Source organism: Cylas formicarius, unplaced genomic scaffold (assembly GCF_029955315.1).
Source record: "Cylas formicarius isolate icCylForm1 unplaced genomic scaffold, icCylForm1.1 PGA_scaffold_1__22_contigs__length_36826433, whole genome shotgun sequence".
Taxonomy (NCBI): domain Eukaryota; kingdom Metazoa; phylum Arthropoda; class Insecta; order Coleoptera; family Brentidae; genus Cylas; species Cylas formicarius.
In genome coordinates this window covers 24,466,059-24,484,436 of record NW_026844264.1, presented here as the reverse complement: position 1 = coordinate 24,484,436, position 18,378 = coordinate 24,466,059, and the positions used below count along the sequence as shown (strand labels likewise).

The following is an 18,378-nucleotide window of genomic DNA, read 5'->3' as shown; positions in this document are numbered from 1 at the left end:
CACACAGGTATCATTCCGTATCAATTGAATATTTTAAAAAATACTCAGTGGCAGTAGTGATCGTTGTTTAAGAAGCACATTTTCGAAAGTGTGTATAAGCAAAGTGAGTACGCCAATTCAGTGTTTTGTTTTACTTGGTATACTTATTTCTTGGGTTTTATGACCCAATGAAAACCACCAAAACTAAACCAAACTAACCAAAACTAACCCAATGAAAACGGTGTACTCTGAGTATGCAACTAACTATACGTTCGCGAATTTAACCTCACATGTAGGGAATCTATTTACTTTTGGTTGCCCCCTTTGGTCTCTTTTTTTCAGGGTTCGTATGAGTCAAATTAAATTTTCTGCCGGCAGCCTAAAAAATAAAGTAAGATAAAAATTATTTGGAAACAACTGTGTGAGATCAAAGTTGCCTAAGGATGTTAATTGGACAAATAAAAAATAATAACGATTTCCTTTTAACTTTACGAGGTATCAGGAATTTAAGGATTGCTTGATTTTTAAAATCTAAAATAATGTTAGATATTTTAACCAAGCAAAAGTTGTTTCACCGGTCTTGAGACACTTTACATTCAATTCAATCGTATAACTTTGGCGTATTTTTTATATTGCTGCGATACAAACATATTACTACTATATACTTACTATTATTCGCTAAGTTAATTGAAATATACAATATTTTAATAAGTATCCCTATATAGCAGTTTCAATAGGTTGTATAACCCTATTAATTTCGCGGTCTAGCATTAAATTTCTAATTGGCCCTACGTGGATATCGCGTATCCTCAAGTCTTTACGCACGATTGTCTGGCGAGCCTGTCAAGGTCTACCGGTATTAATATGAACCAAGTATCGACAACGTCAGCTGTGGTGGGCGAACGAGTCCATTTATTATTATTATTATTATTACCTTTTGCACGTGCTCTTCCGAAACGCGATAGATTGCGGCGAGTTATGTTTGTTTTACCGGAAACGGTCTATATAGAGTGTTAAAATTCGTTGCAAAAGTATCAGAGGAGTTGTCTGATCAAAATATATTTTTCCCATAAACATATAAGAAGCACCTATTCCCAACTAAAGCCATTGTAACTTCTCTGACGTCCGTTTAATTCCCCCTTCTTGTTTTTGCTTGCTAGCACATTACTTGTCAGTTAAATATAGCTGTGAAATGATTACGTTTTAAAATGTATGTTTATAGGAAAAAATGGCTTAAATTCAATTCAAATTAAACACTTAAATATCTCATATTTAAACGGGTTGCCCGTTTATTGAATAATTATATTGTCATGTATACAAGATGTTTGTATTTTTGTAAAAACTTATTGTCAACAGAATACGCTCTATATTAAAACATTTTTTATTTTGATCTGATTGATAGGTCAATATCCCTATCTTACAGTTTCTGACATATTTTGAATGTTACGCCATAAGTGACGTTTGCAGGTCTACTGCCCGATTTCTGCGCCTGAAAGCCTTTTAATTGTTATACTTTTTACAAAACTTCTGGATTTCTCCTTCGTCGGTTTTTGTTGTTATTGAAGGGGATCCGCGAATTAAATAAATCTACAGCGCTAACAGTAAAAAGTTTAATAAAAAATTCGTTAATTTTTATTTCAAATAGAAACTCATTTTTATAATTTTATCGTATTCGTTCGTTATTGTTATTTATAACGAATCAAATGTGTGCAGATCGCGCAGTTAAAAAAGAAGAAAAAGCGCAGTTTAGTCTGTGAAATTTAGGAACATGTGCAGATCATTTCCTGTTCTACGAAAATATCATAGCCGCCCGGGACGCATCAATCAATTTTTAACGTCCTTACGGTCACTACATCATCCAATATGGTACGATATTAATATTCATATAATCATAGTAACTGTTCAAATATTTCAACAACTCCATAGGCAAAAAAGTCTTGCATCGCGCCACATTTTTAATGGTAATAAACGCGATATCCATTCTATGCAAATTAGTTGTGACCTATATCGCGGCTTATATGTCGTGTAGTATTTTGGGAAATTATTTTAATATTCCGTAACCACTCGAGCTTTTAATTTTGAATTTGTTTAAGGGAATATTTAATATTAATTAATTAGTTAAATGTTAAAAAGTTCATAGATAAAACAAAAATTGGTCATCGATATGCTCATAAAAATAGAAGACAAAATAAAAAGAAACTATAAGGTTAGGTCTTCGAATTAAATGTCAAAATTTAGCTACGTTGTAATTTGCGTATTTTCATTTACACACCCAAATTTTTTCGCAGTTCACCATGACTTTTTGTGATTTCATAATTTGTAAAACCGAAAGCATTCTTAAAATAGTTAGAAAGAAAAAATACTTACATTTACTAGCATTTCAGTTCTATAGAAAACACCGGAAGTTTACTTTTTGACATTTTGACGTTATCTCTAGCAAATTGCAATAAACGCGATGTTTTATTTCAATTGCAACACGTCCAGTCTATTACAAACAATTAGCAAGCAAATAAAATGTCAAGCGTTCGATAAAAAGGCACCGCGTATACTTAAAAGCGATAAATTACTCTAATCCTATCTTCGGGGCTGAATAATCATTTAAAATTCAGTTCTAATAGCGCTAAACTATTTGACATTTTAAATAGCCTGTAGACTAACAGCGGAAATTATACAATAGTAACGTGCATTGTAATCTTATATGAATTATCTTGTAGTCCGTAAATATATACGGATAGTTAACGATCACAGGATAATTATTTAAATTCTTAAAACTACTTAACGTTTTGATTTGATTTTTCCTGCAAAAATATCGCCTGGAAGCGTGTTGTTCTCGTCTGCCACAACTGAATTGTATTTCTAAGAACTTTTCTTAATACCCATTATTTGTACAAAGTAACTGAACTGATGAAGTTCACATTTATCAAGAAAGTCATTCGAATGCTTTGAATTCGTGTGAGCCATAAAAAACATTTAAAGCGTTGAAATAAAAATTTGTTGCAGACGAAGCAAATCACACATTTGGGCCTTTAGACGGTAGCATCTACGCGACCATCACCAAGAAGCCCGAGCTCTCTCCTGGGGCTGTTTCTAGTCCATTGGCGGTGTCGATGGACAGTGGCATCTCCTCAGCAGGTACATTTAATTTAATTTAATATTTGAGAAGGACGTTGTAGGCAGTTTTTGACTTCAAAAAAAGATATAGCGTGAAGTGTTACCAGGGCAATATGATTCAGGTTTTTTAATGATTACAAGTACAATGAAAAATCACAAATTGCCTTTTTTTTAATATGTTAGAAATTATTCTAAATTTTGTTTTAAGGCTTCAAAGATGAAATTTGAAAAAAAAATACACTTATTTTATAAAAAAGAGGTCAAAAGTCTATATATATAAAAATTGCTTTTTTATTTCAAGTGGTAGTTTATGCGGCTAATCTACCGAAGACAAATTACATAAGTAATTAAAGTATTATATTTAATGTGGTTTAGGTCGAATTGAGGTACAGAACACACTTTCTTAACTTTGCTCTAAAAAAAAATTAATTATAAAATTAATAAATCGTTTTTTTTTTTGAAGGTTTTGATTGCTTTACGAAGTTCCAGTACATATTCGTATCGTGTTTTGTGTTATTTTATTTTCCATAAAACGACAATAAAAAAGTCCAAAATTGGGAAAACATGCCAGCCACAAAAACTTATTAAGTAATCATAATCGGTCAAAGAGTGTACCCAGTGATTGTTTTTTTTTTAATTTTATATAAACTAACTAAACTAACCAAAACTAACCGAAACACCTTTTTCAATAAAGATAATATTTAGAACGATATATTTTTGACCTGACCTCGTATAATAATTCTGCGGGACTGAATTTTACGATAAAAATTATATAAAAGGTAATCACTGCCTATTCAAGAAATTATTTCCATATCTTAAAAACGAAAACCTCTGGGGAAGTTCAGATCATGAAAAATAATGTGTTTCACAAAAAAGTGGCAGACTATTGCGAAAACCGCATCTTTCAAAATAGTGTAAAAGTGCACGAAATCGTCCATATTTTTGGATCTCGTGTGAACCCAAATACATTTCACACCTGTACTCCGTACACCGTGTATAATAAGAGCTTCTTACAATTGGCCAGGGACATTTCCGAACACCTTGTTTGTATATTCCCTTTTAAACCGACCGTATTATACATACGATCGCTTTCCCATAACATGGCCATATTTGCAGGGCACCAGCATCAGAACGCCAATACGAACGCCTCCGGTAGTCCCCCGCCGTCGACCGCCCAATCGTCCCCCCTCACGCCCGAAGACCAGCACCGCGAACTCGACGAACTGCTATCCGATATGATGCTGACGGTCCAGAGCATTCCCGATTTGAAACCGACAGAATCGCGTCACGGTTACGATAGAGATAATGCGCGTTACGAGCATCGGGACAACTACAAGGAACGGTACGAAGACCCAGATAGTATACCATACCACGCGAGGGAAGATAGTACGCCATTCAGTTACGGAATAAACGCCGACATGATCGGGGAGTCCAGGAAGTTGTCAAGTCCGAGCCTCGTACGGAAGGCTAGCGTCAATAAAAGTTCCGGTGACGTACTTGCTAAGGTGAGCTTTTATTTTTTGTTTGCGCTTCCTACAAGAGTGTGTTGACGGCATTAATATCCATTCTAAACGTAATTAGAATAAAAAGTTTACCATTTGCATTGGACAACATAGAAATCATTGGGGCTGATATCAGATTATCTTTTTGCATCGTGAATTATTTCACTTCTTTATTATTTGGTTTTAATGTTATTTTTATATAGATTTTTAAATTAACAAACACATGTGCATTTTTTTTTCTTCAAAGAAACTTCCACAGGCAATTGTAAAACTTTTTATAAAACTTCTGGATCCCTCCTGCGTCGGTTTTTGCTGAGTCGAACTTGCTAACGTTTCGCTAATCATCACAGTTTAAGTCAAGCTAACAGGACGATGGGCGAAACATTAGCAAATTCGAAGTTTTGTAAAAAGTAAATGTGCATTCTTTAATAGACATTTTAATAAACTTTTTTTGTATATTTATTTTTGCATAACAAAATTAAGACTAGAACAAATGGTACATGAATTATAATAATTCCAAAAAATGGTAGTAACTAATAACTGATAAAAATATAATAATTATAATAATTCCAAAAAATGGTAGTAACTAATAACTGATAAGAATTTAATTGTGTTATGTGAAACACTAAATAGACTTTCTGAAAAATTAATAGAATTAATTTAGTATTAAATTTAGTTTTGGGGTAGTATTATTATTTTAACGATGGACAGGGTGGCCCATTTAAGAGGGATCTATACATTATCTCGAAACATACGGGGGTTACAAAAAAAAATTAAATACAAAAATTGTTTCTATTAAAATGACTTTTATTTCTTTTTATTTCCCTAATGGTCACTTTTTAATACACAGGGCGGTAAAACCTACATTTTATTGCATTTTTGGATAGTCTGTTCAAAGATAAATACCGATATATATGAGTATGGGTCTGTAATGCACCGTTTCGAACTTATTAGCGATCATCTTCAAAATTCCGGTTATGTTTAAACCAGCATTGTTGGGTTGCATATTGACTTTTTAAACTTTTTTCCATCTACTATTTTTACGAAAATAATGCTTTTCTTTAGGTAGTGATCAAATTGTGTTACCACTTTTCGCAAAATTATACTTTTCTCAATTTTCTTAAAAGAGACACTCTGTATATTATTGGATTTTCGAATAGCCACTGTAATAACAATTTCAATTATATAACATAGTACGGGTCTCTGACTTACCGTTTTGGCTTAATTGGCAATTATTTTCCAATAATACATAAATTCTTTTACATTCATAATTTAAGAATCTTGTAAATAATATCCTTAAATGAAAAAAAAATATATTCAAATTCTTAATAATATAGACCACATGTCTTTAAAAATATATAGAAACCTACCTGTTTACTGTTTTACTGATTTTTTGACAAGTGTACTATAATGTTTTAAGCGTATTTTTTCGGACTTCCATTTTCTATTTATTTTATTAAGTTCCATTTTTGTGAGTCTATTTTGTATAAAGTATATGAAGAAGAAAAAAGTTTACCTATTAGAATGTTACATCACCAATAACAAAAGTCCGGCTCGTGCTCTCAGACAATATAGAGCCAAATTTCCCCATGCCGATTGCATGTACATATAAACTTGATCCTTTGTAGCACTTTGTAGCACTAGCACTTTCCTACTTTTGTAACTGCAATAATTCAAATGGTTAGTAACAATGATGCTATATACAAAAATTAATAAAATAGTCGCTCATTCAGTCTCTAATTAAATTCATACGATCTTTTCCGTGAAATAGTTTTCATTTAAAATAAATGCAAATTCCGTTTTCTACTGAACAGTGAACGTAGTCTGCATTTGACAGATTTAGGGTATGAAAATTGTCATAAATTAAGTTTTAGTTATTAAGCTTTGGATAGACAGTTATGCAAATGTTCTATTCTAGATCGATATGACCCAATTTATGCCTTTGTCTTATTGTGTTGTCTAGACATTTAGTCCGCTAAGGACACTAATTATAGTTGCGTTTAATGTTTTATTTAAAGCGGTTTTACGTAGAAAAATAACTTGATCCGGCTTTCATTGTTCCCGCTAACTACACCACATGCCAAGGTTTACATCTGATTCACCGATTCAAACCATGTCACTTTTCTTCGTACGGACATTATAAGAAAATGTTTATTCATTCCTACTCGGATTTGGTATTCGACGACAGATCATGTATTTACCGTATCGGCAGTTTTCCATTTTCAGTAGCTACTGTTGAGAAAGAAGACATCTATTTACTACGAATTTTATAATTACCCCAGCAGGATATCTTTTTCAGAACAGTTTATGGTTTCCCACCGCTAAACTATTTACCTATATGTAGAAAAATAATGCGAGTGTGGTGTCTATGTTCTGGGAGTTGATGTTTATATCAAAAGATTTATTTGAGGCCATTTTATTACCATTGTATCAACTATCAAGCCTACTAGTTCGGAAGTAATTTTTTAGTAATAATACTTGGTGCTAAGATTAGATACAAGTACCATATTTTTTATTATTTATTAGGAAAGAAAAAGGTGACTACTTTAAATACATTCTGTAGGAAGAGATGAACGAGAACTAAAAAATGTTTTTTTTACTATAAAAAGAAGTGACTCAATTATGAAATCTTAATAAGAATGTTATTATTTTTGTAATGACTCACCACAGAAAAATGTATTTTTTGAAATCTCGAAATGCTCTATTTCTAGCATGGAATAGGAGAAGAGAAAGAAGAATATACGAGACAGACGTATAACATGAATATCAAAGTCAAAATTATTCAGTGATCCATGCGTATATCAGATGGATCTTGATTAACTAATCTGTATGTTGAATAGACTTGTAATTCGTTTAAGAAGATGCACAACTACAATTGCTTCGTCCAATTCTATTGTTGTACTATCGGGCGGTACCTTTTGCGCGTGGCATCAAATGCAATTTAGAACTAAACAATGTAGAAAAACAAACAATTATTGCTACGCCCATCTTTATTTCGTTGCGTATCGCCATATAACTACCGGTGTAAGCCAGCAACAAATAAATAAATGGTCTGCCCACACCGTATCAAAGAAAATGTCCAAGGTCGAAAATTGCATAGTTGACTTTATTTCGACCATTCGCCATATGGCCAACTCGGACAGCTAAAAATATAGATTTTTTTTTGTTAAGACTGGTTTTGTCAATGGTAAATTTTATGTATCGGAAACACGGGACCAGTTGAGTACTTATCGAGACTTCCCTTATTTGGCTGAACAATATTAATTTTTCGATAAAACTTTATTGTCATATACTGAATTTCATTCAATTTTGCACACGCAGGAGTTCGCGAAGCGATGCAAAATTATTATGGTGTTACTAAAAAAATATTTTAAGTTTAACAGATTGAGAAAATAATAGTATTAACGTACCAATTCAGCCTACGAATTTTAAATTTGAACTTTAATTGGAACGTCGGCATAAAACATGAAGAGAATACAAAATATAGGAAATAAAACAAAAAAACATAATGCTAATACTTAGTTATTTAACTTTATTTATTTTTCTTTAAAAATTAAAGTTCACATGAATCTTCCTTGCATTCCTCCTATGTCGGTTGGTGATAAATGAACCTTGCTGTTTCGCCAATCATCATGTTGACTTCTTCAGGGCTTAACTGAAACTACCTCGCATTTTACTCCGTACCTGCTTATGTACTGCTGCTTGAAGGAGACGGATCTAAAGGCGGATGACTGATGCCCATATTGGTGCAAGGTAAAACCTGATTCGCAGTTAAGATTACAAAAACCTAGTAGGCCTACTAACCTTAAAGGATCATAAAACCTGTCATCCAAGAATCCATAGAAATCTCCTCTTCTTTCACCAACAAGAATTGTCGCGGAACATTGGCTATCCTTTAGCTTCGTTTCCCTCAAAGAATATATAAGCGGGTAGAGAGTAGAGTGCAAACCAATCAAATTCGAATGTGTATATATATATATATATATATATATATATATATATATATATATATATATATATATATATATATATATATATATATATATATATATATATATATCTAATCTAATCTAATCTAATCTAAATTAACCTTGAGTATGAGTTCTGAAAATAAACGTTCTTTTTCTTCTTAATATGAAGGACTTTCAATTTTAAGTGGTTTATGAGGAAAACCAGCTTTGTTTAAGGTTAGGAAAAAGGCGAATAAAGGAGTTCTGTGCTTTTTAAAATTTACGGAAAACATCCAAGTCCAGAATGTCTTTACTTTTATTGATGTTTCGGAGATTGATATGATACACTAATAACATATACAGTACACGAAGATTCGGTCTATAAATTGATAAAATCTTTCGTTATATGTATTCAATATTAAGGATTGATTCCGTTTTTCCCTAGTCGGATACCCGAAATAAAGACATTCGTTAAAAATACTAATAAACACTAATGGCTAAAAGGGCAAGCTGAATTTCATTCGCTTTTTCAAGAAGTTGATACCAGTAAGAAACAACGAATGTAATCTCCAAATATACAGATAATAAAAATTTATCTATTAAACAAAGCCGGATATTTGGGAAAATCGAAACAAAATTTTAGAACATATTCTCCAAACTGGTATAAGAAACTTATGTACATTGAAATGAAATGAAGTTATGAAAATTTAACTTCCGTATTATGTCAAAACCTATAATGTTACAGCACCTTCGTTCAAAAGAAAAACAAATGCACTTTCCTAAGATTTGTACCATCTTTTCCAAACATCCTGTATAATGACAATTATGCAAAAACCAAGAAGTCTGCGCGCCAATTCATGAGCCTCTCCAAATCCTTTCCTTCCGACGAAAGAATTTGTCAACACGTAGACTTAGAAACGAAAACAACATGCGTCAAACTACCCACTTTACGGCTATCCACTTTGTTGTTCATTTTTAATTATTGCTTATAATTGAAATTCTATGTGGCGCCTATTTGGTAATTTTCATGATTTAAAATGTTAATAATAACAAACTCATTGATTTAATTTTGTTTTTAGGTTCAGACACAAGTGTATGCATCACCTAAACCAGTGCCAAATTTCGAAAATGATCCGGACCCAATCAAGAATGCGCATTACTCCTCATTAGACCGACGAACATATTCGCCAGCTCTCCTGCGCAAAAGCTCGCCTCGCGATACCGACTCCATCGACGATATCTTCACCCAAAGTGCTCTAAACGCTCGGCCCATCAAACGTGAGGAACGCTATGAGTACTACAAAGATGAGCGAAAAAGATACAACGATCCGCTAAAAAGGAGCCATACTGATGATGCATTGAGCAACCCGGACCGACTTATCTACAAGTCGAACTTCATCGAGAGTCCGTATTCAGATTCGGAGAGTCGTCAGTTCAGGAACCACCTAGCTTCAACGGAGGCGGCGGGGGAAAGGTATGTTTTGGTTCCGAGATCATTATTGTTATTCCGCATTTTTAATGTTGTTCAATAAAATATTACATAATTTTCGGCATATTAGAATTTTTCAGAACATCAATGATGGAAGCGAATAGAGATTATTAAAAACTTGGAACCCAATGAAAATTATTTTGGTTAATGAGAGCTAAGATTTTATTTCTACAACCTTTTACTACCAGCTAGTACTAGCGATAGAATTAATACAAAGCAAGTTTTACATATATTTATAACAATTCCTTCCCATGGGAACATCGCAGATAATAGAAACGCCGAAGTTGGCATGTCCTGTGATGACTTCAGCAACTTGCAAAATATAATAAAATTAACACAAACCACGTAATTTATTCTGGAAAAGCGTTGTAAAAATTATGTTTCCCAACACTCAGAAAATTATTGTTCTCTATTAAACCCGGAAAACTATAATAGTATATTATGCAACAAGTGCGGTAAATGGCTTAAAAAGTTTACCGAACGTATTGCATACTATACTTTTTCTACGACCGTTAGTTTTTACGTACATTTTCGCAAAACAACACGAATACATTCACTGACATGACCGTCAGAATTGACAAACGTCAAAACTGAAAGCTTGGGAAATATATCCGAAAACATCCTATTGCTCCCGAACCCGTTCGATAAAATCCCGGAAATGTCCAAAGGGGCTCGGATTCGTGGGAAACGAAACTGACGTGGTAAAGTGACGCTTCCTGCGCTCTAGATCGGTGTATAATTAAGTATTTTACAGACGGGAGTAGAAAAAAGTATTTACAATAATAATAATAATGAATAAAAAATGTCAAGCTTTCAAATTTTGTAGCTAAAATTACTTAAAACCAACAACTAAAACATTAGGATAAATTTATCCCTAGTTTCAATTTATTCAATGGAGGGTAAAAAGTTTAACCAAACCACATTTCATTTAGTATGCTGTCTAATAAAAAATTTTATCCTTATTTTAACTTGTGGGGTACCTCGAACTCCTAATCCGCAAAAACATTTTTTAAAATGGTAGTGAAACGTACAAAACGCTATTTTTAGTGTAATTGTTTTAAAAGAACAATATTTGTGTGTCGACTGTTGTTGGACTTGGTGGATCATTTTTGATACTTGCTTGATTCGTAAATATGCGTTATCATAATCGCCCGACACGAAATTTATTAATTTAATTTTCATTAATTTAATTATCTCTAATAAAAAATCTTAATCGGCAACAAGCATAAATTATATGTGCAAATTTTTGGAAACCTATCTGTTTTAGAATAATCTAATAATCGATTAATTATAGAGTTTTTTTCCAATATTTTAACTGTAAATAAGAAAGTTTTTAATAGACATAATTTTTGCTCCACAATCTCAAAACAGGTTTCAGTTATGAACTTATTTAAAAAAAAAAAGATGCTTCACATAAATTCACACAAAACTTACTGCAAAACCAATGACTGGGAATTGCTGTTGGTTCTTTGTTAAAATACGTGAGCATAAAATCCGGATTGAAAATATTTAAATGTTTATGTTTGACTCTTGTTTGCTCTTATATTAAGTAAATTTAGGTATACATTGGTTGCTAAAAATACACTATATCTAAATTCGAACGCAAATATTTACGTTTTCGGATATGTGTATACGAGGTAAGCGCCAAAGTTTCTCAACATTACTACTGTGAAAGGCCCCCATTCTGTATTTATATTACATACAATTCCACACCATTCAAAAATTAATAATACTTAGTACACTGTTCAATTTACCTCTTCATAATTTATTTATGGTGTTGGGTTCTTTACAATACACAAGGTAAAATTTTTGTTTCCATCCAAGAAAAAAAATCTTTTCGATTTCTTTTACACATGCTTTTCATTTAGTAATTGTTTTACACACAGTCATTTTCCTAACTTTTATTCGCTCTTTGTCGGTTTCACTGATAGTAAATAAGTTTTAACCGATTCGAAAAGACAACACACCTATCGCCATCTGTAAGGCTGATTAATTTTTGCGGTGTTCCCATATATTAAACAAATACTGACAATTTTCGCAGAAATACTTCTGTGGCGCAATTTAATACCTTCACCTGGATATATCATAAATCGATTTTACCGCTTTTTTCTGAATTTGCAACAAGGGAACACATTTTCAAGCCTTAACTTTAAAAAATTGTTTATTTGGATTACGATATATTTACTTCTAGTTCCATGCCAATACAGCCATACAAAAACGTCGTATATTACATGAAATATTTGTTAACAAATATTTTTTTCTACTCCCTTCTGTAAAAATACCCAAGAACCCGCCGATCTAGCGTACGGGAAGCGTCACTTTACCACGTCGGTTTCGTTTCCCATGAATCCGAGCCACTTCGGACATTTACGGGATTCTACCGCACGGATTTATAAGCAATCGGATGTTTTCGGAGATATTTCCCACGCTTTGAATTTTGACGTTTGTCAATTCTGACGGTCATGTATTCGTGTTGTTTTGCGAAAATGTACCCAAAAACTAACGGTCGTAGAAAAAGTATAGTATGCAACAAGTTTCGGTAATAGTATATTATGCAAGTGCGGTAAACGGCATTTGACTCACGAGTTTATTTGACACGAGCCGAGCGAGTGTTTAATAAGCCAATAAGTTAAAAAGTTGACTGAACTTGTTGAATACTATACTTTTTCTACTATCGTTAGTTTTTGGTTCATTTTCGCAAAACACGAATACATTCACTGACATGACTGTCAGAATTCACGTCAAAATTCGAAGCGTGGGAAATATCTCCGAAAACATCCGATTGCTTCCAAACCCGTGCGGTAAAATCCCGGAAATGTCCGAAGTGGCTCGGATTCCTGGGAAACGAAACTGACGTAGTAAAGCGACGCTTCCCGCACGCTAGATCGTTGCGTAATTAGGTAGAAAATGGGAGTAGAAAAACTTTTTAACTCACTCGTTTATTAAAAACTCGCTCGGCTGTGCTCCGCTCGTGTCAAATATACTCGTGAGTCAAATGCCGTTTACCGCACTTATTGCATAATTTACTATTTGGTTACCAATTTCTGCGGACATTTGCGGAAAGAACGACTTTTTGAGTTTTAAATACGGCATTTTTAGTTATAACAAAGTTTTATTTTAAAATGATTTTTTTTTATATCTTTTCGCTGTTGCTAATTTTACATGTACATTCTCAGTATGTTATGTAAATTAATTCGATTAAATTAAACCTCAGAACCAGTTTATGTACTGGTTTCCTCTTGAACAATTAAAACATTTTATCTAGGTGACGTAAAATGAAAACTTCTGTGTTTATGACCGCTCGCTTCCAAGAATACGTTACACGCTCCTGTTGCGATAACGGTTAAAAGACGGGATATTTGTCGTACCTAACTGTCCGAAATAACTTGATATGCGAGCGAACTAAATATGGTAAACATTCGGAATATGCCCTTTATTTGTTATGTACGTATTTGCTCGCTTGAATGCAGAAACTTAGGTAGGGTCTTATCTGCCATAGTTTACTTCAGGGTATATGGTATTAGAAAGTTCCGTTCCACTTTCTTGGTACGGTCACATGAGCTTTATTGCGGGAAAGCACACCAACCACGCAGCGCAACGCTGAACACTGATATATAACGAACATATAGTTTAGAACCGTTTTTAGAAAAAATGTCTGGAAGATATTGTATATAGTCGGTCTCCAAATAATTGCCTTTTTAAGTTGCTTATTGTGAGTTACTACTTATCTGTCATAAATTTTGCAGCAAGTGACTCTCCAAGTATCAGATCCGTATTCATGTTTTTAGTTGTAAGAAATAAATGTTTACATATTTTTAAATATTATCTAGTAAGTTATTTAATGACAAATATAAAATGATATTAAAAATTTAGGCAGTGTTATCAAGAATTATAATGGCACCTAACGTATTGTTCCCGGCATTCTCGGAAAGTAATTGTAAAGACTTGGAATGAAAAATTATATGTAACTTATATAACTAAAGCGGCCCAAAAAAATGCTGAAATTGTTTTTAAGTTTCTAGAATTACCGCCAGGGGGTGCAATTGCATTCTTGAATTTCAGATCCTATTTTTTGAGAAATAATGTTATACTCGTATTACAGATAGCTGAAATTTTCGTTCAATAGTTCTGAAGTTTTTCTACGGCCATTAGTTTTTGTTAATTTGTGAGTGAACTGTGACACCTGACAAATGTCAAAATACCACGGTCAAAATTTACCGAAATCATTCCATCGCTTCCAAAGCTGTGACGAAAGTATTAGAGTAACAAGCACAAAAAATATATTATACTGGTATTATATAATAGTTTAATAACATATTATGCTTAGAATTGTATTTGTAAATTACATGTTACACTAGTCCACTTCGTTAAAGAAGACTATCTTCATTATGTCAGAAACTTTCATCATCATCAAAAAGATTGTCTGATAATATATGGTATTTTATCGAAATCCGTTCAAGATATTTCGACTTTCCAGTTGGGTTATAATTGTTCCAGCACTACGCGAAATGGAAACCTCACATGGTTGCAGCGGCAGCAACAAAAGCTGAAAGATCGAAGGGAAATGCAGCTGCGCGAAGAACGCCACCCACACGAAATACGGTTGCTCTCCGAACTGAAAACCGTTCAGTCGCGTCATATGAGGCCTACGGCTAGCCACAGATTGGATGGCTATACTAGCGACACCACAGCTTTTCCCGACGATGACGATGACTACACGATCCCCTTGCATATCAACACCATGCAGAAAAATTACGAGGTGCTGCCAAATTCTACCACTAGCACATTGAAATCGTCGTACGCTTCACAACAGGAGAGGCCTTTTATGATGGTCAAGTCAGCGCATGCGAAATATTCGCAGGTAACTTCACTTGGGGTTCATCATGAACTCTTATGATATAGATTCTATCTACTAAATCATTTTTCTTAAATCTTCCTTTGGTAGCGATTAGAGTTCACAATCACCAGTTTATTTTTTTACAGATGTTTTAAATACAAATTTGAAAACTTCGGTACACTCTGCAATAGCTTGCAGTTTTCACGTCTGTATCGAACTATTTCTTATTAATTTTGTTTAAAAGTGATATTGCAGGACCGCTTTGAAAATATTGATGAGAGTTCCACCCAACAGCGGTTTATGATTTTTGATAAATATTAAAATAACGTTCAAAATCACACTAAAATGATTGTTGGTACAAGAAAAACTCAATTCTTCGACAGGCGTACGTTAGTCTAAATCATTTTTAAGAGTTAAATATTTCTAATATTACTTGGTATTTTACATTAGTAGCAACATTGATTTCTATTTTTCGTATATGTTTAGTTTTAAAAACTCTGAATTTATATTACGATCAGGCAGAAATTTTTTAATTTCTACTGATTCTGGTGATATTTTTATTTGACGATGCACTTGCACTTACACGACAGTGTCTTTTTCCACTTTACCTCATAAAATTTCGCCTCCGGGTTTTTTTGTTTTTGTTTTATTTAATTAATTTAACATTTTAGTTTAACTTTTACGAAAAGTACCAACGTATTACTTCGTATATTTATGATTCATTCATGAAGACAACAGCTATTACGAATTTAATTTATATTCGTAGGTAAACCAGCCCAGAGCGAACAAATCAACGCTTATATGTTCTAAGAGTCATTTTCATTGTAAAATAATTAAATTGACAACATTACACCACCCGTAATCACCTACAAGCACCGTAATATTGCAGAACACCGACCCAGTAACTGCTCTAACCTCTAACCCCCATGGACAAATAATAAGGGTACCATCGGACGTTGGAACTGATAGAGACCAGGTAGATAACCGATTACTTTCCGTAGTAGAACACCGTCACTATTCGACAACCGGACAAGATCCCGGAATGTCGCGTAGCGCCCAGCAAAGCAGCAGGGTGGGTATTAAACGCGACATGCTGGATGAGAACTCTCGGCTAGCCGCTCTTGACGATCTAATCGCTAACCTGTCTAGTGGCTCTGAGCACTCTAGTAACAGTCCTAATAACACAGCATGGCAGCAGGTATTAACACGCTCTATTTTTGATTTTTGTTTCTATATTTTATTTACATTACATAGCGCGGATAGCGTCGAAGATTTACGTAGGTACAAGGTTATTGGTCGAGGGTGCCGCAAAATAACTGCTTCTTAAAAAATGGTCATATTCCAGTCTCCAGTTTGTCTAAAGTTAAAATAAATTTTCAACAAGCCCGTTTTTTAATGGGAACTTCTTTACTTGTTTATGTACTTGTTATTTTCAAGTTGAGATAAATAACAAATTTGAAAATGAGAAGATATCTCAAAAAATTACTGAATTAGCTTAATAACAATGTAGTTTTGTAAGGGTTTAAAAATTTTATGATAGGTGTGGTTTGGAACGTATATGTTTAATAATAAACCTATTTAGCAGAAAGTGCGCCTTTAAATTTAATGCAAAAAATAATATCATTTTAGTGAAGAGTTACGAAACTTACAAAATATAAGTTATATTCCGTGTAATTAGAACATTCAAAGTAGTTGTATTACATAACTTCGACGTCCCCGGTTCTCCGTCGAAGATTTTATTTTTCAATATATCTGCCGTCACTAGCATTCCGACTTCTTGTTGTGCTAATCAAAGAATTCGAATAAAGTTTCGCCATTCTGCGTTTTTTTTTATTGTATTTTTGTTTGTTAAAAAGCGCGCCCTTAGCGTATAGCCCTGTTTACGTGCTGATTGCTTTTCTCTGCAGATGCATGATATTAAATGAAGATTCGACAATTTTTTTAAAATATATTTGTCATGTACTTACCTGACCGTGACAAAGCATATATTTTTTAATCGTGAAACTTGCTTGAGCGCCGAAACAGTGCACAACAACAAAAGTGCTAATAAAACTCTGTTCTCTCAAGTATCGAGAAGAGTCGATCCAAACTTGGAGGACGTCGAACGACAATGAAACATCGCCGTCGCATAGTTCGTCACCCCGTCCCCAAACGCCAGCTTTTCCCGTGCACGCCCGAACGCCGTACCTCAACGCTCCGACACCGACCGTCCAATTTGATTTGGGCAATGAGCGATTGCCACCTAAAAGTCCTACAACCCAGCGGTGAGTTTTCTTAATGATCTTATTTCCCCAATAGACCTAACGAGCATCAATAGTATAGGAATCAATACCTACCAATTCTAAATTTTAGAAAGGACCGACCCTTGACCCCCAACGATCAATTTTACGGCATTTCCGATAGCGAATATTCGCAAAGTACATTAAGAAGCGCATCTGCTTCGGGTTTTAGAGAGTACAACGGGTCCGCGTCACCCACGTCTTACTACGGTCACTCACGACACGGCTCGATATCGTCCAGTAGCGAGCAGCAGTCACCGCAGGAAGTATCAGCCGCTCACGTTAAAATAGTTCGGGACACCAGCAAATTCTGGTACAAACCTACTATAACACGGGAAGAAGGTAATCAATTAATACAACATAATACCCAATGTAATGTAATATTATATGTCGTCTATATCTTATTATCACCTTAGACCAAATTTGGAAAACCCCTCGGTACTAAAGTATTGCGATTTATTTAAGAATAACTGCCAAAATCTTAAATCGAATGTTGAAAATGTTTGAACTATATTTTGCTCCCGAAATTTTGAAAAATTTAGTAATTATTAGTAAAAAGTTTGTAATGTCTAAGTATAAAATATATTTTATATAAATTAGCAAAATTCTTTTTGCTTTACTCAAATGACATTAATTTTACAGTAGTTATCTAGGGTTATAGACAAGTTTTTTGCAATTGTAAATTTAATGTAGTTTGGAAGATCCAAAAAATTCTTATAAACAAATAAAAGTAAAACTGCAATATCAGGTAGCACACGTTGATAGTATTTTGTGACAAACTGTGACTGTGTCTTTTGTGACAATGTATTAACTTGGTGGGAAGTAATCAATTTTAGACCACATAAAACATAGAACTGTGGAAAATACTATTGTGTATGTTTTCTTTCAGCCATAAACATGCTGCGGGATCAGTTGCCCGGCACTTTTGTCGTTAGGGACTCGAATTCATTTCCTGGTGCCTTTGGACTCGCATTGAGGGTGGCTACAGTGCCGTCGAATATACAGACGAAAGTAAAGGGTTCATCCGACGAATTAATTCGACATTTTCTGATTGAGCCAACGTCGAAGGGAGTGCGATTAAAAGGGTGCCCCAATGAACCCATTTTCAGCTCACTTTCGGCTCTGATTTATCAACATTCGATAACGCAAATAGCTCTGCCTTGTCGGCTCGTTTTACCTGAGCGCGATTTAAAGTAAGTATAATTACAAGAAAACCTGGGCCTACAACGGC

General features: G+C 33.9%; 1 protein-coding gene across 10 annotated transcripts in view; it reads left to right on the top strand.

The window, feature by feature from the left end:
* LOC132696894 (tensin-1-like) overlaps window positions 1–18,378 on the top strand; it is a 119,173-nt gene that overhangs the window by 97,834 nt on the left and 2,961 nt on the right. For 6 of the 10 annotated variants that reach the window (XM_060662017.1, XM_060662009.1, XM_060662014.1 and 3 more), the window contains 8 exons: window positions 2,980–3,111; window positions 4,207–4,595; window positions 9,622–10,016; window positions 14,529–14,892; window positions 15,758–16,066; window positions 16,936–17,132; window positions 17,221–17,489; window positions 18,037–18,340. In XM_060662017.1, coding sequence (XP_060518000.1) covers window positions 2,980–3,111; window positions 4,207–4,595; window positions 9,622–10,016; window positions 14,529–14,892; window positions 15,758–16,066; window positions 16,936–17,132; window positions 17,221–17,489; window positions 18,037–18,340 — 2,359 coding nt within the window. The remainder of the gene's footprint in view (window positions 1–2,979; window positions 3,112–4,206; window positions 4,596–9,621; window positions 10,017–14,528; window positions 14,893–15,757; window positions 16,067–16,935; window positions 17,133–17,220; window positions 17,490–18,036; window positions 18,341–18,378) is intronic. The other 4 variants (XM_060662010.1, XM_060662015.1, XM_060662011.1 and 1 more) reach the window with 4 other exon arrangements.